The 25,759-nt window shown below is 40.5% G+C and overlaps 1 protein-coding gene across 1 annotated transcript; it reads right to left on the reverse strand.

Moving 5' to 3' along the window:
- Positions 1-367: 367 nt before the first annotated feature.
- On the reverse strand, positions 368-2,785 carry LOC133790167 (formin-like protein 13). Its single transcript, XM_062227700.1, has 3 exons — positions 2,660-2,785; positions 2,436-2,544; positions 368-1,904 (listed from the first exon to the last, which is right to left on the reverse strand). Exons 1-3 carry the CDS (start codon positions 2,696-2,698, stop codon positions 532-534), a joined length of 1,521 nt encoding a protein of 506 aa, XP_062083684.1. The 5' UTR covers positions 2,699-2,785; the 3' UTR covers positions 368-531.
- Between the last annotated feature and the right edge of the window lie 22,974 nt (positions 2,786-25,759).

The following is a 25,759-nucleotide window of genomic DNA, read 5'->3' on the forward strand; positions in this document are numbered from 1 at the left end:
TCTTGACTAAATGGGAAATTGTTAAATATATAAACACATTTACCAAATGTTATTTATTGACAGAAAACGCTTATCTAGGATTAACTAATTATGGAGTAAGAAGGTACTATTGAACGCCTATAAATAGAGAGAAAATAGACTGAGACCGAATTTTGTATGTAAAACATTTGCCAAAAATTGTCTAGAATAATTTTTCCATAAATTCTAAAAAAAATTAACATAAACTCGTGAACTAGGTGAATTGTTGTTCCTATTACTCATATACTTTTTTAGCCACACTATTAAAGTCATTAATAATAGATGTTGTAGATTAAAGGACGATACAAGTACTATAATACATATGTATATACCGTAGAACAAAAGTGTCATAATGGAACCACATGATGATGCCCTTTTTATTAACAGAAAACATACATAGTACACGACTGAATATATAAAAGATGAACTTCAAACACACTAATACATGCATGATTCACATACATACGGTGCATGCATACTTATTATCTATATTATATACATATATAGGTTTTTCTAGTTTTGAATCCAGACTATATGATCCTCAGGAAGGAAATGACAGATTGGAACAGTTCCTGGTTTAACTTTAAGGATTTGAAAGGCTAAGTAGTTTGGATTCCATTGAGAGGTGTCTTTATGACAAGCAGCGACTGCCTTAGCTTTGGTGCCATCAGCACCTACTAAGGTCACCACATAAGCCTCGGTGGCTTGTGTTGTGTGGCAATAGAACACTGCAAATGGATAGTTTTGCTTGTGACAAGCAACAGTTCTGACATCACTACTACTTCCTGCTGAGTTTCTCTTCTTTTCAACTTGTGTTATAGTGCAGTTGTGCATGGCAGAATGACCACTCTCCACTTGTGTAGAGATTGCTTGTACATTTTTTCCAAGCTTGGAAGTGGTGAAGTCGATCATTGACTCTAGCGAAGTGGCACAATACTTTTCTTCACCTTTGATGATTGACTGAGCTTCACACTCCTTGATTGTTTGCTTCACCATCTCAGCCTCAACCGACTGTGGTTTCAATGAAAGTTGGTTCAAAATTTGAGGCACTTTTTTAGATGAGAAAGGGATTGATTGAGCTTCTTGGCGGGGCAAGAAAGTTGCTTGGTTAGAACTAGTACCACTCTTGATGAAATCTAAGCTCATCATTTTAGTGCCTGGCTGAATGTCCTTCTCCAAGAAGAATAGAGCCACATTTGGATTATTGTCATGAAGTAGTTGAGTCTCACTTGATGCTGCATAAGTAGTAAAAGTAAGTCCTGGTATTGGTAATGAAGGTATTGGTAATGAAGGTATTGGTAATTTTGGTAATGTTATTGGCAATGGTGGTAATTGTGCAGGCTTACTCATATGCCTTGTGTTGCCTGGTGGTATTGGTATTGGTGGTAATGGTATTGGTGATGGTGGTAATTGTGTTGGCTTGCCCATATGCCTTGTGTTGCTTGGTGGTATTGGCATTGGTGGTAATGGTGGTAGTGGTGGTAATGGCAATGAAGGCTTTGGTGGTAATTGTGCTGGCTTGCCCATATGCCTTGTGTTGCTTGGTGGTGTTGGTGGGAATTGTGTTGGCTTGCTCACATGCCTTGTGTTGCTTGGTGGTATTGGTATTGGTGGTAATGGTGGTAGTGGTGGTAATGGTAATGAAGGCTTTGGTGGTAATTGTGTTGGCTTGCCCATATGCCTTGTGTTGCTTGGTGGTATTGGTATTGGTGGCAATGGTGGTAGTGGTGGTAATGGTAATGAAGGCATAGGTGGTAATGGTGGTAGTGGTGGTAATGGTAATGAAGGTATTGGTAATTTTGGTGATGGTATTGGTAATGGTGGTAATTGTGTTGGCTTGCCCTCATGTCTTGTGTTTACAGATACTCTTCCTTTGCTCGACTTTCCTGCTCTCACCAAAAAAAAAAAATTCAATTTAATTAATTTTCATATATTAAAATAAGAGTAATCGGTGAAAATGACCTATTTTTCGATTCATTTTGCACTTTGACCTAGTTCTGATAAATTTTTACAAAATGATCGACCTCTGTCTGAAATTTCAACCAGCTGACTAAAACTTTCGACTAATTGTCTGAATTTTTCGACTATCTGTCTCGAGTGTCGGATGCCATTTTATAAAAAATTATAAAAACTAAGCTAAAATGCAAAAGGATTTCAAAAAATAGACCCTTTTACTGAGAAACCCTTAAAATAACCTCTTAATTAGTAGTACTTCTCATTTTGCACTTTGACTTAGTTCTGACCTATCTCGAGTGTCGGATGCCATTTTGTAAATATTATCAAAATTAAAATAAAGTACAAAGTAACTTCAAAAAATATAGACTATTTAATTTACCGAAAAACCCTTAAAATAACCTCTTAATTAGTAGTACTTCTAAGTAGTAGTAGTAGTAGTTTAATTAATTTCTAGTGCTAACCGGATTGTAGAAGATCAGTGACAGCTTTTGGCATTGGTGTGTTTGGCAGGACAGACTTCCAATACAGCTCAGGAGAGTACTGCACGCCATAGCTTCCTGCAAACACCAACTGCACATGCATGCATGCATGTAAATTGTGTATATTATATATTAATTGATAAAAAGAAAAAAAGAAAAAGATCGAACATAATAATAAGTAGTTGATGAAAAGTCAAGATTCTTACACTGAGAAAAGCTAGCATGTATGGGAAATGGAACCCCATTATATGTATTATTCTAAGCCACAAAGTTTCGGTTTTACTTTATATATATATGTATATATGTATAAAAGTGATCAACTACAGAAGTTGATGTGTGTGTAATGAGATAGCTAAAGTGATGAACTACCAATATATATAGGTAAGCATATTGATCTTGTATAGTATACTGTAATAAAATTATTGTAAGAGAATGTTGATAAGATTTACATTGCAAATTTTATGACTGCAATTTTATCTAACATTTCCTTCGGACAAAAAAGTAATATAAAATATTCTTATCAACATTTTGATTAGATTTTTTTGGGAAAGTAACATTCACTAGATTTTAGAGAATTTACATAATATACTATTTTTTTTTTTATACTTTTTCAGCCTTTTTATTTCATTTCTAGTGTCATGCTTAAATACTTTCTCTTTCCATAACGGCTACATTTTTGGTGCACTATTATAGGAATTCGTAATTTATGATCCCAATGATAGTGTTGGTTATAGTTATAATGAAACTATTAATTTTTCAGAAATTTTTGAATAATTTAGAATGTGTCGAGATGAGATTACAAACTTTCAACATCATTACGTGCGTAAATAATATTTTATACTCTATTTTTGATATACTTTAAATTATTTATATTTTCCTGAAATTTTACTATAACTATAATGAACACTATTATGTAAAAAACTGAAGTCCACATGTGTAAAAATGTATGATTCACTTGCCCTTTATATATAAGGTAAGACTGCAATACAACACCCAAAAGTACTATATCGATACAATCAGGGGCGGACTTAGAATATATTTTTACTGCGGTCAAAAAAAAAATTCAAAAAAAAAAAACATCCATTAACAAAAATACATATGAATAATATTCTCATGAATTAAAAGCAAAGTACATGTGGTAAAATTTGAAATAAACAAACAGAACTATAAAATCTTAAAAAAAAAAAAATGTAAATATTTTAGTGGGGTCAATACATTTAATTATTAAAATACTTAAAATATTACAAAAATATTAACATATGTACATGTAATTTCTAAAAGTTCACTGGGGTCAGTTGACCCCACTCGTTCCGATGTGTGTCCGCCCCTGGATACAATACGCTTCCAAAAATGATACTTGAGAGTGTTTTTACCCCATTTTTTTATGGCGGTGTTTATTATAGTTTCAAGAAAATTAAAATAGTTTACAATAACGAAAACAAAGTTCAAACAACTTATTGCACATTTTACTTATTTTAATTTTTCATACACATGTAAATGCAACTGTTTTAAACTCTGTTTTCGTCACCGTAAATTATTTTAAATTTCTTAAAAAATTATAGAAAAATTATTATAACTACAATAAACACCACCATAAAATAAATTGGGATAAAAATACCCTAAAGTGGCATTTTTGGGATTGTATTTTACCAATACAACATTTGGGGTGTTGTATTACAAATACCCCTCTATATAAATATATATGACAATTTTTCTATGGGAGTTTCACTTTAAGTCCTACCGGTGGGGTTCTCAGTGTTTCTCGACCCGTGAACAGTTTTCAGCGCGATTTTTTTTATGACCGTGTATATTGTAGCTATTTAGAGCATCCTGCAAATTTTCAGAAAATTCCGAATAGTTTACAGTACCGAAAACTAGGTTCAAACATGTTGTTTTCCACACGTATAAAAAAAATTAGTTACACGTGCAACATGTTTGAACTTAGTTTTCGGTATCGTAAACTATTCAGAATTTTTTGAAAATTTGCAGGATGCTCTAAACAGCTACAATATACACGATCATAAAAAAAATCGCGCCGAAAACTATTCACGGGTTAAAAACACTGAAAGCCCCACCGATAAGGCTTAAAGTGAAGCTCCTGTATAAGAATTCTCATATATAAATATATATACATATATATTTATATATATAAAGTATTCTTTCCTTGTCCAAAGTGATTAATTCTAAACATTGTCGGTACTACTTTATTGACTATATGTTTGTTGTAAGAGAATTCATGTGTAGCCAAACAAATTAAAGGTAAGCCTATGAGCTATTTTATATTTAAATAAAAATGAAATATCATCAATAATAATATATTTTAATATAGTCAGCATGGGAGAGTATAGTATTAACTGCATATATATTGTTGTAAGCCCAAATAATAAGTTAAAAAGTAGAAAAAATTTCACATCAAACTTTCACTAAAAGTGGGGGATTTAGTATGCCGACATAATAAACAATAATATATTATATTAACCTATATAATTGGTGTGGATGAGATAAAATAATTAATGAGAGATTATATTTACAGATTATGCTATAATATTTGAGTTAAAAATTAATTTTCTTGAGTTTTACGATTTTAAGAAAATATCTTTAGTTTATAAGATTTTTTTGGAATTAGATATCTTTGTTTTTCTCCCAAGTTTTGAATTAATTGCAATTAAGTGGCTGCAAGTTACTTAAAGTCAATCTCTATCCACACTCATATTTTGAAGAATTTGTCTTGTTAACTCACTAATAAAAAAAATGAATGGAATAAAAAAAATTCAAATATGGAATATATAATACTTAATTTATGACAATAATCAACATAACATTGAAAAAAATATATTTTCATAGTCTTTTTAAAAATATTTAATATTTTTATAAATTAAATTAATGTTTCATTAATTTTTTCTTACCTATACGTTGTTGTTTTTTTAATTAATATTAATAACTATTATCTCGACTATCTCGATAATATTAATTTCTATTATGTCTATGTTTTCTTATTTTATACATTTTATTAAACAACGCAACTTATAAATGAATAGTGTGTATAAAGTTATTTATGTGCATATATATGACTAGTTTTAAGTTGCATTATAAAAAAATGTACAAAATAAAAATGTTACACCCAGATTTCGAGCTATGCAGATTATGACCTCGAAAGTTGGATTCGCAAATAAGCGGACTCATAAGGATGGAATCATGCTCTAGGATTGTATGTCGAGCTTACAGGATGTAGACGACCTCGAGTATGGTGACCTCGAAGTATTCATGATCTCGAAAGATAGCTCCGGGAACACCCTCATCTTCAGGGACGACTTCGGATCAGGGGTCCCGAGCTCGACGCACGTACGATCTCGAAAGCCATGTGGCCTCGGGAGATGTTTCTAGCTCGATAGATGACGGGAAACTTGGGAGGCTAAAGCCTTAGAGATACGCGATAACCACCTTGAATATCTACAAATGTATAAATATGAGATGCAATCCTCATTTATTATTGTAAATCCCCTAGAATCATGTGATATTATTTGGTCAGCTATACGTCCCCTGATCTTCAGGAGACGTTTCTTGTTATATCTGATTATAGGCATTTAAAGCCATTTATTTTATTTACACAAAAAGAGTAACTACCCAAAATATGTGGGATACTATTCTGCAGCCTTCCCTATAAATAGAGAGGCCATGCACCATTGTAAAGGACCGAAATTCTGATTCTTGAGAGAAAACTCTGAAGAATTCATTCCTGAAGAATTCTCAGAGATAATCTTGAGTATTAATAACAGAGACTCGTGGACTAGGCAGATTTAACTGCTGAACCACGTAAAAATCGTGTGTTTACATTGTTTTATTTCAATTGGCCATTTTCAGTTATTGTTTACGTGCTCTTCTTTCACTGTTTGACGAAAAGCGGCGTCAACAGTTTGGTGCTTTCATTAAGAGCCTTAAGCATTCATCCCTGAGAGATTCATGGCCACAAACAATCAGAACACGCCTGAAGAAAATTACCCAAGGCGTCCCGGAAAGCAACCAATGCAGAACCCGGATGTTGAAGAGAGAAGTGGGTCCTCTGATTCCCGGGGACCACCTCCACCACCAAGGGATGAGGACATATATTACAATCCTGAGCGTTAAGTTCCTATTGTAGAACTGGAAAACCAGCAGTTGAAACAGCTGTTGGCAGAGGCCAACAAACGGAATGAGGAGTTGACTAGGATAGCCGCAGAGGCGCAGGTGGCTCAGCCCCCGCCTCCGCGCGAAAACCAAGTCCCTCCTCCAAGGGACGTGCATGTTCCTCCCCGGAGGCCCCGTGGGCGTCCGCGAAAGGATGCTGTGACAAGAAGGCCGACTCAACCTTCGGCGCCAGCGGAGCCATCTGCTCCTCCTAGGCCCCAGAGGAGTACCCGAGCTCGGGTCCCGCCTAACCCGCCTGTAGAAGTGCCTGCGGGAACTGAGAATAACCGAACCCCTGCAGAGGCTCGGACTCAGGTACCTGGGAGCGCACCGAACGCGACTGACCCATCTCGGGCAAATTCTGGACCCTCTAGGCTGCGACAAGGGTGGCAGCCACCATCGCCTATACGGTTCCCTCCGTCACCCATAAGATATCCTTCGCCACCCCGCAGAAACGCTCAACCTGTTCGAGATCAGGATCAAGGGCGTGCAAGGGATGGACAAGGAAACATGGAGACTTTCCAGGAGCGGAGAGGCGCTCCATCTGAGAAAAGTCAGACGTCTCGGTCTCGCACCGCGGATACAAGGCGACGTGGAAAGAATCCATCGCAAAACAACCGAGCAATGAGTCTCACCAGTGACGAATCCGGAGAGACCAGGTCCGTCAGCAAACACGACCGAGGTCGTAAGAATACTGGAAGTCGCAAGAAACGTCCCGACCTGCGCAATCATCTGAATCAAAGTCGGGGGAATGAAAATCAAACAAATCCGGACCTGAGGGATCGCTTGAATAGGCGTAGAGATCCCTCGCGGAGACGCGAGCCTGGAATCACGATCAATGACAGTCAATTCCAGACATCACCTCCTACTGACCCAGTCCAAGAAAGAATCGATCAGCTCGAAAGAGCCTTTAGGCTTTTGAAGAATGAACGAGGATTGAGTCGATATGAGGACTCAGATGAGGAGCTCGAACCGTTTGCTCCCCATATTTCTGACACTCAATTTCCTCAAGGGTTTCAGATTCCTCACGTCCCAACGTTTTAAGGAAAGACCGATCCATGTAGTCACCTGAGCACGTTCAACACTATTATGAAAGCCAGTAGCGTGGGTTACGAGCTCAGGTGCATGTTGTTTCCAACATCATTGGCAGGACCTGCCAAAAGTTGGTTCGAAAAATATAAAAGACACTCAATAACTTCGTGGGAGCAGTTGTCTAGAGACTTTAATAAGCAGTTCCGAGCTATGATGGGAGTCAGACCAGAGGCATCCACCCTAACTAACGTCCGACAACAGCCGGGCGAAACACTGAAAAGTTACCTGACAAGATTTAATCTGGAAGTCGCCCAAGCTCGGGACGTGGATGACAGTGGGCACTTAATGGCTATCCGAGCTGGTGTTTTACTCGGAAGTGCCCTTTGGGATGACATGCAAGGGAAACCGGTGAGGTCGATAACCGAGTTTAACAGACGTGCACAGAGATTTGTCAATGTAGAGGAGGCGAGGTCTACGCTCAAAGCGACCTCGCAGACCGAAACTACAACGATAAACATCAACTCTGCCTCAACCTCGGCTGACCCAGCAGCTCCACAGCCTACCTCGGAGAATCCCTCCAAGAGGAAAAATAACGAAGGAAATAATCCCGAAGCTGAGGGAGGAAAGAAAAAGAAAGGAGAGAGGTATTTCTCCATCTATAAAGTGCACACCGAGCTCAACGAGTCTCGGGAAAACATATACCTGGCTAATGAAAACCAGGTCCCCTTCAGACGTCCGGACCCAATGAGAAATCAAAAATCCAAGAGGGATTCCAGTAAGTATTGCTGGTTCCACAGAGACACCGGACACACAACTGATGAATGTCGACAACTGAAGGACGAGATCGAAGGGTTGATCTCGAGAGGTTACTTCCGGCAGTATGTCAAAAACCAGAATACTGGTCAGACGGCCGCGAGCCAGAGAGTAGCCGCGCCTCCGACGACACAAAATAATAACTCCCGATCTCGGGAAGAGGACAGCCCCCCCCGATAGATGGAGAGGACGTAATAACCATCTCGGGAGGGCCTCATCTCGCAGGAGGGGGCAAGAATGCCCAAAAGAGATATGTTAACGAGCTTAAGACAGGGGACGGGTCTCCTTATGAACCCGAACCTAGGGCACCTAAAAGCCAGAGGATTGAATCACAACCCATAACCTTCACTGAGGAGGACGCCTCCCATGTTCAGTTCCCACATCATGATCCGCTGGTTATTACTCTTCAGCTCGCCAACAAAAGAGTCCACCGAGTTCTCGTAGATAATGGGAGCTCAGTCAACATTCTTTACAAAGCGACCCTCGAGAAAATGGGACTCTCCCTTCGCGACCTGAAGGCATGTGCAACTACTTTGTACGGCTTTTCAGGAGAAGGAACTGCCTGCATTGGATCCATTGAGCTCCCCGTGACCTTGGGAGACTATCCAGTCTCGGTGACCAAGATAATGGAGTTCGTGGTGGTAGACTTGCCATCTGCCTACAATGTGCTGCTCGAGAGACCCGCCCTGGTCGGGCTGGGGGCAGTTTCATCAATAAGGCATCTGGCCCTTAAGTTCCCGACCCCTAGCGGAGTCGGGACATTAAAAGGGGACCAACTGGCAGGGAGGGAGTGCTATAGAATCTCCTTGAGGGGAAAGAAGCAAACGAGTGCTCAGGCACTCGTTGTCATCCAGAATAAAGACGGAACGGTTTTAGAAATTGACGAGGAGATTGATCCGAGGATTGAGGAGAAAGTTGACCTCGAACCTCTAGAGGAGCTCGAAGAAATTCAGCTCGAGGAAGCTGAACCCATTAGAAAGGTGAAGGTCGGGAAACACCTCCCAGATGAGACAAAATAGCAATTAATTTGCTTTCTGAAGAAAAACCAGGATGTCTTCGCATGGTCGCATTCCGACATGGTGGGGATAAGCCCAAATGTAGCATGCCACACACTAAACATAGATAAAAGCTTTCCCCCAAAGCAACAAAAGAAAAGGCAGCTGGACGAAAACAGAAAGAAAGCACTGAAGGAGGAGGTTGATAGGTTAAAGGCAAACCATTTCATTAGGGACGCCTTTTACCCTGACTGGGTAGCCAGTCCGGTGTTGGTCCCAAAGCCCAATGGGACGTGGAGAACCTGTATTGACTACTCAGATCTCAACAAAGCTTGCCCAAAAGACTGTTTTCCGTTACCAAGGATTGACCAGCTCGTGGATGCCACGGCGGGGCATGGCCTGATGTCGTTCATGGATGCCTATTCTGGATATAACCAGATTCCCATGCACGCCCCCGACCAAGAACATACGAGCTTCATCACGGATAAAGGGCTATACTGCTATAATGTCATGCCGTTCGGGCTCAAGAATGCTGGAGCCACGTACCAGCGGCTAGTAAACATGATGTTTTCAGAGCAAATAGGGAACAACATGGAGGTTTATGTTGATGACATGATTGTAAAGTCTCAACTCAACAAGGACCATGTTGATGACCTCGAAGAGTGCTTTGGCGTGCTCAGGAAATACAAGATGAAGTTAAATCCTCAGAAGTGCACTTTTGGGGTATCTTCGGGAAAATTTCTGGGCTTTATTGTAAATTCTCGTGGAATCGAGGCTAATCCCGAAAAAATAAAGGCCCTGATTGACATGCCTTCACCTTGGAAGCATAAAGATGTCCAAAGCTTGACTGGCAGGATGGCAGCCCTAAGCAGATTCATCTCGAAATCAACGGATCGTGGCCTCCCATTCTTCAACTTATTGAGAGGAAGTAAGAAGTTTGAATGGACTGAGGAGTGTGAGCTGGCCTTTCAGGAGCTCAAAAATCACCTAGCTGAACCACCCATCCTGTCAAAACCTGAGACGGGAGAAGTATTGTACCTATACCTCTCAACCACCGAACACGCAATAAGCGCAGTGCTCGTTCGAGAAGAAGAGAGGGTGCAAAAACCCGTCTACTACATCAGTAAAAGATTACTGGGGGCAGAGTCAAGATATCCATTGATGGAGAAACTCGCCCTTAGTCTAATTCATTCATCTCGTAAGCTCCGCCCCTACTTTCAGGCACATCCCATTCATGTACTGACAGATCAACCACTTAGGCAGGTCCTGTCTAAACCAGAAGCTTCAGGTCGACTTCTTAAATGGGCTGTTGAGCTCGGACAGTTCGAGATCACCTACCATCCGAGGACGACCATTAAGGCACAGGCATTGCAGACTTTATAGTGGAATGTACTGGTATAGCCGACGATGAGGTAATAACCACGGCCCACGAGCTGTGGAAACCTTACGTCGATGGCTCGTCAAATGAAAATGGAGCGGGAGCAGGGCTTCTGATCACCCCCACAGGGAGCAAATTTCACTCTGCTTTAAGATTTGGCTTTAAAGCATCGAATAATGAGGCCGAGTATGAGGCTCTACTCGCGGGACTACGAATAGCAAAAGATCTCAAGGCTAAAGCTATACATTGCTATAGTGACTCCCAGCTCGTAGTTAATCAAATTTTGGGAGAATACCAGGCTCGTGGCACAAGAATGGCAGCTTATCTGGAGAAAGCAAAATCCGCATTAGAATATTTTGAGTTTTATGCGATCGAACAGGTTCCCCGAGAACGGAACTCAAATGCAGATGCCTTAGCTCGACTCGCCACATCCACCGAAAATAAAGAGCTGAGTGTTGTACCCATAGAACACCTATCAGCACCCAGCATTAACGAGCCAGAAAGGGAAGATGTGTGTATGATCGAAACGGAGCCAGCCTGGATAAGTTTGATAGTCGACTATTTCGAAAATGGAATTCTTCCAAAAGATCAGAATCAGGCTCGAAAGTTGATGTATCAACTTCCTCGTTACACCATTTTAGACGGAAAACTATACAGAAGGGGATATTCCATGTCGTTGCTTAGATGTGTAACCCCCCTCGAAGCTAAGAAAATCATTGAAGAAATTCATGAAGGGTTCTGCGGAGACCACACCGGGGGGCATAGCCTGTCCAAGAAGATCATATGCCAGGGATATTTCTGGCCAACCATTAAAACGAATTCTTTCCAGTATGTGAAGAAGTGCGACAAATGCCAGAGATTCGCCACGATACCCCGAGCTCCACCATCCGAACTGACCATGTTGACATCCCGATGGCCTTTCGCGGTATGGGGCATCGACCTCATAGGCTCTCTCCCGACTGGCAAGGGCGGAGTAAAATATGCTGTAGTCGCCGTTGATTACTTCACGAAATGGACGGAGGCTGAACCATTGGCGACCATAAATTCGAAAAAAATCCTTGATTTCGTTGTAAAGAGCATCGTGTGCCGATATGGAGTACCAAGGAAGATCGTATCCGACAACGGAACCCAGTTCGATTGCGACCTATTCACCAGTTTTTGTGAGAAGAACGGTATAATAAAGAGTTTTTCATCAGTGGCCCACCCTCAAGCGAATGGTCAGGTCGAAGCCGTTAACAAAACTCTCAAGAGTTCTCTAAAGAAAAAGTTGGAGGAAGCAAAGGGACGATGGCCCGAGGAATTGCCTCAAGTCCTTTGGGGGTATAGGACCACAGCTCGGACATCAACAGGACATACCCCGTTCTCTCTAGCATACGGCTGCGAGGCAATGTTGCCCATCGAAGTTGAAATCCCAACGATCCGAACTCAGACCTACGACCAAAGTTCAAACCGTACTCAGCTCGAGGAAACCCTAGACTTGATCGAAGAAAAAAGAGAAGAGGCTCAGCTGAGAAATGCTGCTTACCAGCAACGCACTATCAGATATTTCAACAAGAGGGTTCGAGATCGAAAGTTCGGAATGGGAGATCTGGTGTTGAGACGCGTATTCTTAGCAACCCGAGATCCAGCAGCTGGAGTGCTCGGGCCGAACTGGGAAGGACCATACCAGATAGAGTCAGTCATTCGACCTGGCGTATACAAACTTGCGAGATTGGACAAGAGCCTAGTACTGGGAGCATGGAATGGCAAACACCTTAGACCTTACTATCAGTAGTGTAGGAAGTGTGTTGCCTGTAACCATGATTTTCTATATGTATTAGCTTGTCTGTTTTTGAATTCCATCAAATAAAAGATCTATTTTGTTCAATATGTAATCTCTTTTTGTTTTTTATTTTTGCAATCTCTCTTAATTTAATAACCTATGGTCACACTCATAGGATATTAAGGGGGCATCATTGGTGTATATACCATCAGCTTAAAAAAATAAAAAATAAATATATAAAGTATTTGGATGCAACCAAGTACGTGAGCTTAGATAGTTCGGACATAACCGAATTATCAAAAAGTATTTGGATATAACCAAGTACGCGAGCTTAGATAGTTCGGACATAACCAAATTATCAAAAAGTATTTGGATATAACCAAGTACACGAGCTTAGATAGTTCGGACATAACTGAATTATCAAAAACATAAAGTATTTGGATGTAACTAAATACGCGAGCTTAGATAGTTCGGACATAACCGAACCATCAAAAACTTAAAACATTTGGAGTTAACCAGAGGTGCAAACCTAACAGGTTTGGAACAAACCGGCCAAAAAATTAATCCATAATAAGTAGGAACCTAAACCTACTTCGAGATGAGTCGAGATCGAGGCTGGAATATCTTAAAGAAAAATAGTTTCAAACTCTTAACCTCGGAGCAAAAACTGAGGATGAGGAAAAGAGACTAAACAAAAGATATAACCAAATCATATACGTTACATACCATATAAGTACTTTCGGGTTCATGGTTAAAGTAATATCCGACCTTGATAAATAACGAGGTCGGAAGCGGATAATTCGAATAAACTATGCATGAATGCATCGAGTTTCGAGCCTAAAATCCAAATTATGTTTGTATGAATAAATAAACATAACTGATTCATCAACATAAAATGTGCAAAATATTTCGAGCCAAGAAATGTAAAGCATGTAAAAGAATAGTTAAAGAAATTGTATCAGCCCCGTGGGCATAAATTAAAATAATTACAAATAGGGGGACGCAGCCCCAATAAATGATCTCCCCGAGGTCAGATTCAAGGAAGAGGAGTCTCCTTGGCCTTCCCAGCATCTGCAGCACCGGATTCCTCAGGACGAATAGCATGGCTATCCTCCTGAACTTCCCCCGAAACGGCGTCCCGAGCAGCCTTTTCTTTCTCGAGCTGCTCGGCCTTCTCCTTCTCGAGCTGTTCAGCTTCTTCCTTCTCGAGCCGAGCATTCCACCTTTCAAGAAGCGGCGCCTCGTGAGGACCTAAGAAGCTGGTGTCCAGATCTTCATTGTAGGCCCACATCCGGTACATGGCCGAGTCGACCGCCTTCTCTTTCTTCTCTTTGTACTCGGCAAGGAGACGAGCTTTTGCATCCTCCATGATGTCGAAGGTGGCGGCCTTGTCCTCTTCAAGCTTCTTATTGGTATCCCAAAGCTGGATGATCTCTTTTTTATGCTCCTCGAGCTCAGCCTTCAACTTCTCAAGCTCGGTGGCCATACCCTCACGCTCCTTAACTCCCGCCTCGAGCTTCAGATTCGCTGCCTTCAGATCATCTCTCGCCTTGAGGTGAAGATCTTTCGCCTCCTGAGCATGAATCTTGCTCGAATGGATCTCATGGTTTAACTGGTAATTGAGCTGAGCAGTGAAGGCAAGAGCCTGAAAAAGAAATAAACCACCATTAGCTCCAGGTCAGTATGATTACAAGTAGAAAAGGAAGGAGTATAGAAGAATACTTACCGCGGCGGTGTGCTCGATACTCTTCTCATAAAGAGCAGTGCAGTCTCGGGTATCATTTAGGCACTGTCACTGGGGAGCTTCGAGGCTGCCATAGCTCTGGCCGATCCGAGACATGACATCCGAGACCATCGTGGATCCATGGGACCCAGCAGCATTGTCCACCGCATATGCGTCCATATGGGTGGAGATTGATAGCTTCTGAACTCAGGAAGCAGAAGGCCTTTTGGAAAGCGGAGCAGAGGATGATTGACCCACCACAAGAGGTGCGGGCTCAACCATGATGGGGGCACCAACCAGCGTAGTCGGTGCCACCGCAGAGGCGACGACCTGCGAGGATGGTGCCGTCGTGGAAGTGCCGGCCTGAGTATTCGACGCAGCAACAGAGCTCGGAACAGGCGGAGCAAGGGGAGGTGTTTTCTTGGACCTCTTAGAGCCTTTGCCCGGTTGGCCGGTCTTCAGCGACCCCGCCCTAGGGCGTTTGCTCCTCTTGGCACCAGCAGTGTCGATGAGGGTGTCAAGGTCGGAGTCCATCTCGCCTGCACAAGTCACAACACGGTGAGTAAAGTGAAGCACACAAGTTGTTTCAGTGTCACAGACATATAGAGTGATGATAGAAGAAACCTAACTGGAACTCTCCCCCGAGCTCGAGCTTGGGGACCATGAAATTCCCCCGTCTTCAGAGGAGGCGGGGGGAGTGCCTTCCCTATAAGTAGGTGATAACCTCGAGAGGTCCCTATAATCATTGGTCCCGTACTGCACAACTATCCCATTCCACACCTCGTCCGTGGTGTACATGGTGTCGTATTTCCCGAGCCCGCTATCAAACCTATGGACACAGTCATCTACCCAACTCCATATGTAGAAGTGGTATCTATCCTGTGGGCACGAGACTAACCTATTGGGCCTGTGTTTTAGTAAAGTGGGGGACCACATTCTCGAAGTAGGGAGGACTTTACTGTAATGCCCCAAATTTCCTAATAAGGTCTAGGACCTTGATTAGGAGGCCGGGAGGGCCATAATTGCTTTATTATGCTATTTAATGATAATATGCATGTTTAGGTGTATTAAATATGCATGTGAACCCATTTGTGATTAATTGGGTGATTTTCATATTTTGGCCATTTCGGGCATTTTTGGCATATATGTGAAATGGGCGTGGTGCTTTGTTATTATCTGGTTATGCCTGGGTTACCCAGCACAAGACGATCCTAGGAGGTAAGCTAGTGGAAAAGTCACAACGGGATTTAAGCTTGACTTGGAGTAAGTCAAGGGGTATTTAGAGCATTACCGGGTTATTGGGTAATGGGAATTAACATTTGGTGATAAATTGGGAGTTAGTAAGACCAGGGGGAAATTCTGGAAGTTTTGACTATAATGTCCCCGGGGGTGTTTTCGGGACCCTGAGCATTAGGTTTTATTGGAAGCTACTTAAGCTTGAAGTAACCTTTTAAGAAAATAAAAAGAACGTTCTGTACGTTCTCTCTCCCTAAAGTTCCCTTTTCGTTCCCGATCGCATTTTCGAAGGTATCTTGAGTTCTAAGACTCAGAATCAAGCGAGGATCGAGGCATAGCAATCCTAAGGAGAATTAGAAGCTTATTAACCAGAGGATTTAGTTGGAAACAACTCAATCGGAGGTAATTCAAGTTTAAGTTTTTAAAATTTTTTAAGCTTGAATTGGACTTTGTGAATCGTTGAGTTTTTAGTTTGTTTGAACCTCGGGTTTTGGTGGTTTTGGACCATTGGGGAGTTTGGGAACTTTGATTTGATGATTTGGGAATGTTTAGACATGTTTTTGGGAGGTTTTAAAAGGTTAAAACGAAGGAAAAATGGCTGCCCCGAAGTTGGGCCGCGACCCTGTTCTTGGGCGCCGCGGCCCTTGCTCGAAGAAGCAGGTGCCAGGATTTGGCCCTGCTGGGCACCGCGGCCCTAGCCTCAAAGAACCCTAGGGGCCGCGGCCCAAGGTGTAGAGTCGAAGAAATTTACGTAGCTAATTGAATAGTAGTATTATAGTATGTTTAGTATTATCTTTGTAACTGTGGATTTTTGGTTCAGACCGGGAATTATTTGGACACTCATAGTAGTACTTATAGATTTTCTAAGTTTAATCTATAGTTTAAGAATATTAAGTATAACCTAAGGTTTGATTAATGTGACTGATATTAAGGATTATATTTATTATATTATAAGGTTTAGACATCAACCAATAGGATTTTAAGCACATGTTATGAATGGTGATTAAGGATTAAGTATTTTTGAGGATTAAATTTAATAAGGAGTAAAGTTTGAATGTTATAGGGTCATTCAGCAGCTTTGAGTACGTTGAGGGCTTAGTCAAGGTTGTTTACTCCATTCAAACTTAGCTAAAAATGTGTAATTTCGTGTTTAAATATTCAGCGTGTGCCGATATATCGCAGCTATAGGGGGCGATATATCGCAGCACGTAGATACGGAAAACACGAATCGATGCACGGTCGCCTCGGGAACAATGGTCCAGGCGATATATCGCCTATAGGGGGCGATATATCGCCTCCTCCAGCATAAATTCAAACACTTTTGAATTCTTTTCCTTTCAGCCATTCAAACTCCTCCATAAGTCCAGCATCTTTTGAACGAGTCTTCAGCCTCTGCTGAACGATTATTCAAATGATTTTCACCTAAAAAGCCATTATTTTTATTCAAGTAAAATCAAGATACTTTCATTCCCAAACTCTATAAATAGGACCTAGTACCCAGCCATTACTCACCTTTTGCTCTAAGTTCTGAAGCTGCTAGTGTTAAGTGAGTGTGAGAGTGTAAACACCTGGTTTGGGAAAATCATAAGCTTATCAAACACTTTGGGAAGTGAGGTTCTATAGTATTTCAGTTGAGGTGTAGATTGGTCTTTCAAGTCTTTGAGGTAACCAAAACTCTAGTTCATTTCTGTATTATGTTATTTTCTTTCTCATAGTCTTCTACTCAATCTCTAACCTTAATCTTCATTTTGGTTAGGGAATCTAAGTTCTTGAGCACATAAGTTTCGGTAAGCATGTTTCTCAAATGGTTTAGTCTTCCCATTTCCTTTTCATCTCTTTCCTTCTTTCAACTCACTCTTGTTCATTATGGTTTTAGGAGTGTTCCAAAAAGTCCCAACTCAGTCCACATATCCCGGTAACTTTGGTAAGGAAAATAGGCTAGAATCAATATGTTATATGCTTATGTTATCTTATGTTTTATGTTGTTAAATGTGTTATGATATGTATGCATGTATGTTTGTAGGCTTGGGCATATGACCCATATGACTAACAAGACCCCAAATGGGTTATGGGCATATGACCTACTTAGCTAGTAGGACCCCACTAATCCCATGGGCATATGCTTGTTTAGTCTATGGGACCCCAAGTAATAATGGCCATTATAATAAGTGTATGTTATATGTATTATGTTAAGTATTTATGTTTCTTATGAAATTTATGTGTATGACTATGTGTTAGATTTTTCCTTGCTGGGCATTAGGCTCATTCCTTTCTATTTTATGTGCAGGAAAATAAGCTTTAGAGGCGGTAAGATTCGTGACGCTTAGAGGATGTGTATCGATGGTGAATGGAGTCAAGGGGCCGAGCGTTATTCGATTCGAGGATGTAGTCTCATTTTATCTTTTTATGGTTTTATATGTATTTTCCGCATTTCTTATGTAATTCTTTTCATTTAAATCATGTTTTGTTTTTAAAGACAATGGGATCCCATATCCTTCTTAGTATTCTATTTATTTGTAAGTAACTCTTATTTTACAAGTTACTCAATAAAATTATGGTATTTTCGTAAAAATGTAAGTTTATGTATAGTTTCGTTAATGGTCCAAGTAGTCTAGATTAGTGGGTCATTACACAAGGTGCTAGGGCCGCAGCCCTTGCCCTGTTTTCACCCCGTTTGCTCGTTTTGACCCCGGAAACATGGTTTTGAGCCTCGGGATCATTCCTACTACCTGGATTAGTGAGGATTGATGTCTTGGAGGCTAAGTTTTAGTTCAAGGGTTGGTTTTAGAACTTGAACTCATTGGATCATCATTTGTGGTTGTGACTAGGTTAACATTAGAGGCTCGGATCAAAATCGTGCTTGTGGCTCATTTGTTGGTAACCTGTGCTTGGACCTAAGGTAAGAAAACTACACCCCATATGTGACATGCATGGTTATGATTGATGCATGTTGAATGTTTAAATGTAAAAATTGATAGCATAATGAATGCTTGGCAATCTTGCCCATTTGCATATGGTTATTGAGGCATGCTAGATGATTAAGTGTGATGCACGAGAAACATGTGATTAGGGCATGCCATGAATGATGAATATGGGATTGGTCAGAGCTTGAGTCTTTGAGTTTGTGCATGATCATAATTATGCTAGCAACTGTTTAGTAAGCATGCTGAATGCCCTATTCTTGGATAATTGGCTTATGATACACACTGATAGCATTGCTTACCTGTGCATGGTACTGACTAATTAGTCAGAATGGTCTTAGCGTGTATCACGCAAGCCATCAAAGATGAGGTCTAATTGACTGTTAGCATCGAATGACTCAAAGAGCATTAATGCCAGACCGACCCTGAGGGTCGATGAATGAAATAAGCGCTTGGAGGCTGGTGGCTTACTTAGCAGCCACTCTCCCATTTGAAACAGTGACATGCTTGTCAGTCACTCAGTATGGTTTACCAAAACCTATTAAAGGCTAGTGGCTTACCTAGCAGCCACTCTTCCATTTGAATTAGTGACTTGCTTGTCAGTCACTCAGTATGGTTTACCAGAACCTATTGAAGGCTAGAGGCTTACCCAACAGCCACCCTTCCATTTGAATTAGTGACTTGCTTGTCAGTCACTCAGTATGGTTTACGAGAACCTATTGAGGGCTAGAGGCTTACCCAACAGCCACCCTTCCATTTGAGTTAGTGACTCGCTTGTCGGTCACACAACATGGTTTATCGGAACCTCAGGTGTTGCGACACTCATTTAATGAATATTATAAGCGCTTGAAGGCTAGTGGCTTACCTAGCAGCCACTCTTCCATTTGGTTAGTGACTTGTTTGGCAGTCACTCATCTGATTAGGATTGACTTGGTAGTCCTTCAATCAGAAGGCCAGGATTTCTTATCTTGGATACCCCAGCATCTGTTTGAATTCATTTGCATGCTGAGTAGCGCTATGAATGCTAGGCATGCCAGATATGACTTGAAATCATGATATGACTGTTTATGAGCATATGAGTTTTCTTGCTGGGCTTCGGCTCACGGGTGCTTTGTGGTGCAGGTAAAGGCAAAAGAAAGCTGGACCATCCTTGAGTTGGAGAGCTTAGGTGATGATGTGTACATATGCAGCTGCTCGACCAATACTTGGGCGAGGTTTGAAAGTGGAACTAGGGATGAACCCTGTTTTGCCTCTTAGAACGGCCTGTTGTAAACACTTTCTTGTAATAAACTCTGAAATTATATTTTTGGGATCCCAATGTATACAGTAAACGTTCTAGTGAAACGTTTTATCTTAACCAAAGTTTTTAACCTCTAAACCGCTAATCATACTTAGTTACACGTTTATGGCCAAACGACTCGATTAGCGAGTTTAGCACTGTTTGCAATGTGCACTGTAGCGGTCCCTAGAGTTGGGGCGTTACATTTACCTTCATCTGAATCCGAGCTCGAAGCTTCATCATTGGCCTCATTCCCAGACCGCGGACTCCTCAGGCGAACTGGGAGTGATGGCCTCGTTTCTCTCCTCGGAGGAAGGGCGCCTGTGGGCAGTGGCACCTCCTCCCAGTGTTCATATTTTTTATTGGACCAGTCAGAGGTTGACTGGCCCTCTCCCAACAGCCCACAAGCTCGGAGCTTGCCCTCGTGTAATAGATACGAGATAGACCTCCTGCCATAAGGGAGTTGGAGCAAGGCCTCTCTGTGCCCCTTCATTGCTTTATCGGGGGTGGGACGCTGAAAATTAGCTGAAAGGCGAGACACATTTCAACTAAATATGGATTTAAGAACTAAAGTCTCGAGCACAGAAACAAAGGTAACGAGAATACTTACGAATCCGCCTGAACGAATAATGTCAAGACGGGGACAGACCATCTGTCCAGAAGAATGCCCTTTTGAAATCAGGCGGGTGGTTGGGAAGATCCTCAAAAACCTTCGTCTCCTTGGGGTAGCTCGAGAGGTAGTAAAAGCCATCCCCTCCCCGAGCTCGGGAGGGGTTACTTTTTAAACAAAAGAGATATAAAATCTCTTGAGGTGAAGGTCCTTTCCACCCCAGCTCGTGGTACAAGGACCTCAGGGCAGACAGCACCCTGTACGAATTGGTGTTGAGTTGGAACGGAGCCAACCCAACGAAATCAGTAAAGTCTTTGAAAAAAGACTTCAAGGGCAGCAGTGCTCCCGCCCTCATGTGCTCCTGGCTCCATGCCACATATTTCACTGTGGCGTCGTGGCCGCCAGGGGCGAAGCAGCTCCGTTCATGACCAGTCGGAGCTCGACACTTCAAGGTGCCCAACAAACCAAGGCCATGGAAAGCCAAGATTTCAGTTATTTGACTGGTTGTGGTAACCGAGCTCCAATAGAGCTCGGCCTCGAACATATCTCTCCTAGACTGCGAGGATGAAGGTTCCCCCATTAGTGAAAATTTGAGCTCTCCGGGGTGGTATGCGACAGTAACCTTTAAAGCAGGATCGAGAGGAATAGGCCTAGGACATGAATTGGATTCCGGATAGATGGCCTCCCGAAGAACTCTCCTCTTCCCCTCTATGACTTCGTCTATCTGACAGCGGTAGTGAGCTCGAATGTCCTCTTGCTCGCGCGCAAGCTCGTACTCTCTTATCCGACGTTGATTCCGGGCGAACAGAGATTCTGGGCTCGGAGATTTTGGCTCGTAAGGGATTGCCAGCAATGACCCCCACCGTCTTTCTAAATTCTGTGACATCTAACGAGAAATAAAAAATGGTGAGGGCCATGCATGCAAGAATCACGAGCTCGATGGGATGAGCTCGGAGATTTAGGAACAAGACAAACTAAATATTAAGACCCTTATTGAGGAGTCAGGGCGTGTGTACCACGAAAAATAAAGGGAGCGTGGATAATTTTTTGAAAATCCCGAAATTCAAGGGAAAGAAGAGTGGCGGTTAACCAGGAAAGGCATTCTTGGGTTTCGTGCATATGTCAAGGACAAGGGTTTTTACTCGAAAACTTAGTATACAAGAAACGTCGCCTAAATTTTTTTTCAAAACCGAGAAAGTAAGAACCTCATTCAAACATCAAAACTGGGTATGAACCAGAGATGTAAATCCAGGTTGGAAGTCCAAAAAGTATAAGAGCTTATCTGATCAAAACCTCCTATCGTATTATGCTAAGGACGTAAACCAGTATATACATGTACACAGCAAAAACAGCGTGAATAAAAACTGACAAAATGGAAAACAAAAATTGCATACCTACACAGTAACGGCGATTGCAGAGAGATTGTCGATTGAAGAAGAGGTTGCAAATAAGAACTCACTGACTCGAACAGACCAGGATTTCTTTGCTTCTTTGGTCGAGAAAACATGCGCGGGACAGAAGCTTTTTAGGGAGGTCTCTGGTTTTCTTTTCTTGCTTATCGTGAACGAAGGTAAAAGTGAAGGTGAAGAGTGGAGTCTTGTATATATAGGTGGGAACAGGGAGTTAATCTAGAACGTTGAACAAAATCCTTGCAAAATCCAATGGTCAGGGATCAATGACAAGATAGTGCCGAAAAGGTGTCAGACGGACGATCGTGGGCATGTTGCCAAGGTACTCAAGTAGCAAAAATGAGCAATACCCAATTGACGCGTGTCCATTTTCAAGATTGTATGACGGTACAGTTCTCAAAGAAAGTAGTTCAAAAGTTTCCTTCTCTCAGGATTCGAACAAATACTTTTGAGGGGGCAAGATGTTACACCCAGATTTCGAGCTATGCAGATTATGACCTCGAAAGTTGGATTCGCAAATAAGCGGACTCATAAGGATGGAATCATGCTCCAGGATTGTATGTCGAGCTTACAGGATGTAGACGACCTCGAGTATGGTGACCTCGAAGTATTCATGATCTCGAAAGATAGCTCCGGGAACACCCTCATCTTCAGGGACGACTTCGGATCAGGGGTCCCGAGCTCGACGCACGTACGATCTCGAAAGCCATGTGGCCTCGGGAGATGTTTCTAGCTCGATAGATGACGGGAAACCTGGGAGGCTAAAGCCTTAGAGATACGCGATAACCACCTTGAATATCTACAAATGTTATAAATATGAGATGCAATCCTCATTTATTATTGTAAATCCCCTAGAATCATGGGATATTATTTGGTCAGCTATACGTCCCCTGATCTTCAGGAGACGTTTCCTGTTATATCTGATTATAGGCATTTAAAGCCATTTATTTTATTTACACAAAAAGAGTAACTACCCAAAATATGTGGGATACTATTCTACAGCCTTCCCTATAAATAGAGAGGCATGCACCATTGTAAAGGACCGAAATTCTGATTCTTGAGAGAAAACTCTGAAGAATTCATTCCTGAAGAATTCTCAGAGATAATCTTGAGTATTAATAACAGAGACTCGTGGACTAGGCAGATTTAACTGCTGAACCACGTAAAAATCGTGTGTTTACATTGTTTTATTTCAATTGGTCATTTTCAGTTATTGTTTACGTGCTCTTCTTTCACTGTTTGACGAAAAGTTGCGTCACCAAAAAATAAATGTGTACATGATAAATATCGATAATCTCAAGCTAATTCAATTATTAATATTAAAAATATATAGGTAAAAATAGTTTTTAATGAAAAATTAATTTAATTTTTATCAACATATTTATCTCTTCTATCATTATTCTTCATCTTTTCTTATCTTTTTGTTTTTCTTAGAGTATTGACCACATATTTTGAGGTTATGAGCCATGTCATGAATGGTGTAGATGAATCTCTTATAATGATTCTATTTTTATGATTAAATGCAAAGTTTATTTTAGTCCAACATTGCTCTTGTGTTCTACTTTGATTAATTGATGCTATATTTATGATTTATATATTATGATGCTTATATGATTGTACTTAGGGCTTTTTAAACATTTAAACAATCCGACAGCAGGTAGAACAACTTAAGTTATATGAGGTCGAGAGATAAGCATGGATCTAGGTAGCCGAAATAGTTCTAGGTTGTGAAATCGAGAGGTGGAATATTTAGAATTATTTCTAGAGTGGAACTTAATGAAAGTAGGGATAAATGGTCGTATAGTGATATAAGTTTGTTATCACTTACACATTCTTTAATTGGTACTTGAGAGATGGTATAGAAATAAAACAATGCTCTAGGTTCTTGAGAATATTGGATTGAATTAGGCACATTAATGAATGATATTAGAATTATAGAAGAGTGAAATTGAAACCTTAACAATTGTCAATATTTTGTGTTTTTCCAAACTAATTTTAATTTACTTTTTGTAATTTATATTTTCTTTTATTTCTATATTCTTCCAATATTCTAAATTGACCGCTTAGATAAAATTAGGAATTAGTATACACTGTATTTAGTTTATTTAATTGATTTTTAATCCTTGTGGGACGATGTCGGTCTCTTGACTACTTTATTACTTGTTTAACTTGTGCACTTGCAAGCATACCTATTATTTTTCGCAACAATCATACCATATACTTGGAGCAATGCCTGACTCTACCACCAATATCACAAGCACTAGTACACGTACATCTTATAAAAAGTTTTTCACTTTATCAGCAACGCCCCGATTTCCTTAGGTTACATATGAAAACCTGTTTAAAACAATAATCAATAAAGACTTAAAAATACTCATTTATTGAAATGAACTGGGCAAGAGATCTCATTATTTTAAATGAAAGTATTTTAACACTTAAAACCATAAATAACATAAGTCAATTAAAAAAAATCCTTAACAAATTCATAACCATTAATTTTAAAACATTTTCTTGACCATTCCACTAACATGTAAAATCCACACCTCGAGTTCGCCTTATTCACTGTTTCGCTTTGCCTTTACCTGCATGCAAAGTACCTATGGGCTAACACCCAATAAGAAGAGCCATGGAGGACATAAATCCCCAAACCAGATAACATTACATAACCTTATATAAAATCATATGCAATGTAAACCAAAATACCACAATATATATATATTTAAAAGCAATGCATGCTCTGTTCGCATACATATAATAAAGTTTCATATCGCACATTATATTCACATATGGTAATCAACTATACACTCGTGTTGATCAGACATGAAATGGAAAATATCCTGCCTCGTGCTATTATTCTCACACATGGCATCCAACAAGACATTTCCTTACCACGAATTGTACTCACCCAAGGTTTACATCGGAACGTTCTTGCAAGTATTTTTCCCACACAAGTATATTAATCATCAAACATATATGCTAACAACCCAACACACCCTAGCACTATCCTCATGCTAACAACACTATCACATAATCACCAAACACAACACAGAAGTGCGTATACTAACAAACCAAAACAAGGTGGTATATTTTAACATACACATTGTGCACATATGTCCACTTTTCTTGCCTCTCCTCGAATTCAAAGACTGGAGCGTTGTGAAGTGTCATAGACACTTTTGAAAACTAAATATTTAATAATAGGCTAATCCAAAAAATGGTGCACTTCCAAGTGTCGTAGACACTTTTAAAAAACTCCACAAAAATGGAGTATGGAGAAATGAATAGGCCGAATCGACTCATGTAAGTTTCCAATATCTCAATTATATTAATAAGTTACAATTTATCAGTGATGTCTTGAATTTTATTTTTATATATTTCTTTACTATGGATATATATTTTTAACTTACAATTATTTTGAACTATTCAATTTGTAGCCTAAGATGGTTCATATTCGTCAATCCTAGTCAATACTGACTCCCGAGGCTGCTGTCGAGCATCCTGCTTCTATTCCTCAAGACCTGAACATTATGACACAAGTACTAGGCGAGCAGTCTCCTTGTAATGACCCACTAATCCAGACTACTTGGACCATTAACGAAACTATACATAAACTTACATTTTTACGAAAATACCATAATTTTATTGAGTAACTTGTAAAATAAGAGTTACTTACAAATAAATAGAATACTAAGAAGGATATGGGATCCCATTGTCTTTAAAAACAAAACATGATTTAAATGAAAAGAATTACATAAGAAATGCGGAAAATACATATAAAACCATAAAAAGATAAAATGAGACTACATCCTCGAATCGAATAACGCTCGGCCCCTTGACTCCATTCACCATCGATACACATCCTCTAAGCGTCACGAATCTTACCGCCTCTAAAGCTTATTTCCCTGCACATAAAATAGAAAGGAATGAGCCTAATGCCCAGCAAGGAAAAATCTAACACATAGTCATACACATAAATTTCATAAG

The sequence above is a fragment of the Humulus lupulus genome, chromosome 7, assembly GCF_963169125.1.
Source record: "Humulus lupulus chromosome 7, drHumLupu1.1, whole genome shotgun sequence".
Lineage (NCBI taxonomy): Eukaryota > Viridiplantae > Streptophyta > Magnoliopsida > Rosales > Cannabaceae > Humulus > Humulus lupulus.

Excerpts from the sequence above, each read along its gene's own strand:
- LOC133790167 (XM_062227700.1), bottom strand. The coding sequence starts at position 2,698 with ATGGGGTTCCATTTCCCATACATGCTAGCTTTTCTCAGT. Across the intron at positions 2,545-2,659 it reads ACATGCTAGCTTTTCTCAGT|TTGGTGTTTGCAGGAAGCTA; the intron begins GTAAGAATCTTG and ends ATGCATGTGCAG. Across the intron at positions 1,905-2,435 it reads CACTGATCTTCTACAATCCG|GAAAGTCGAGCAAAGGAAGA; the intron begins GTTAGCACTAGA and ends TGGTGAGAGCAG.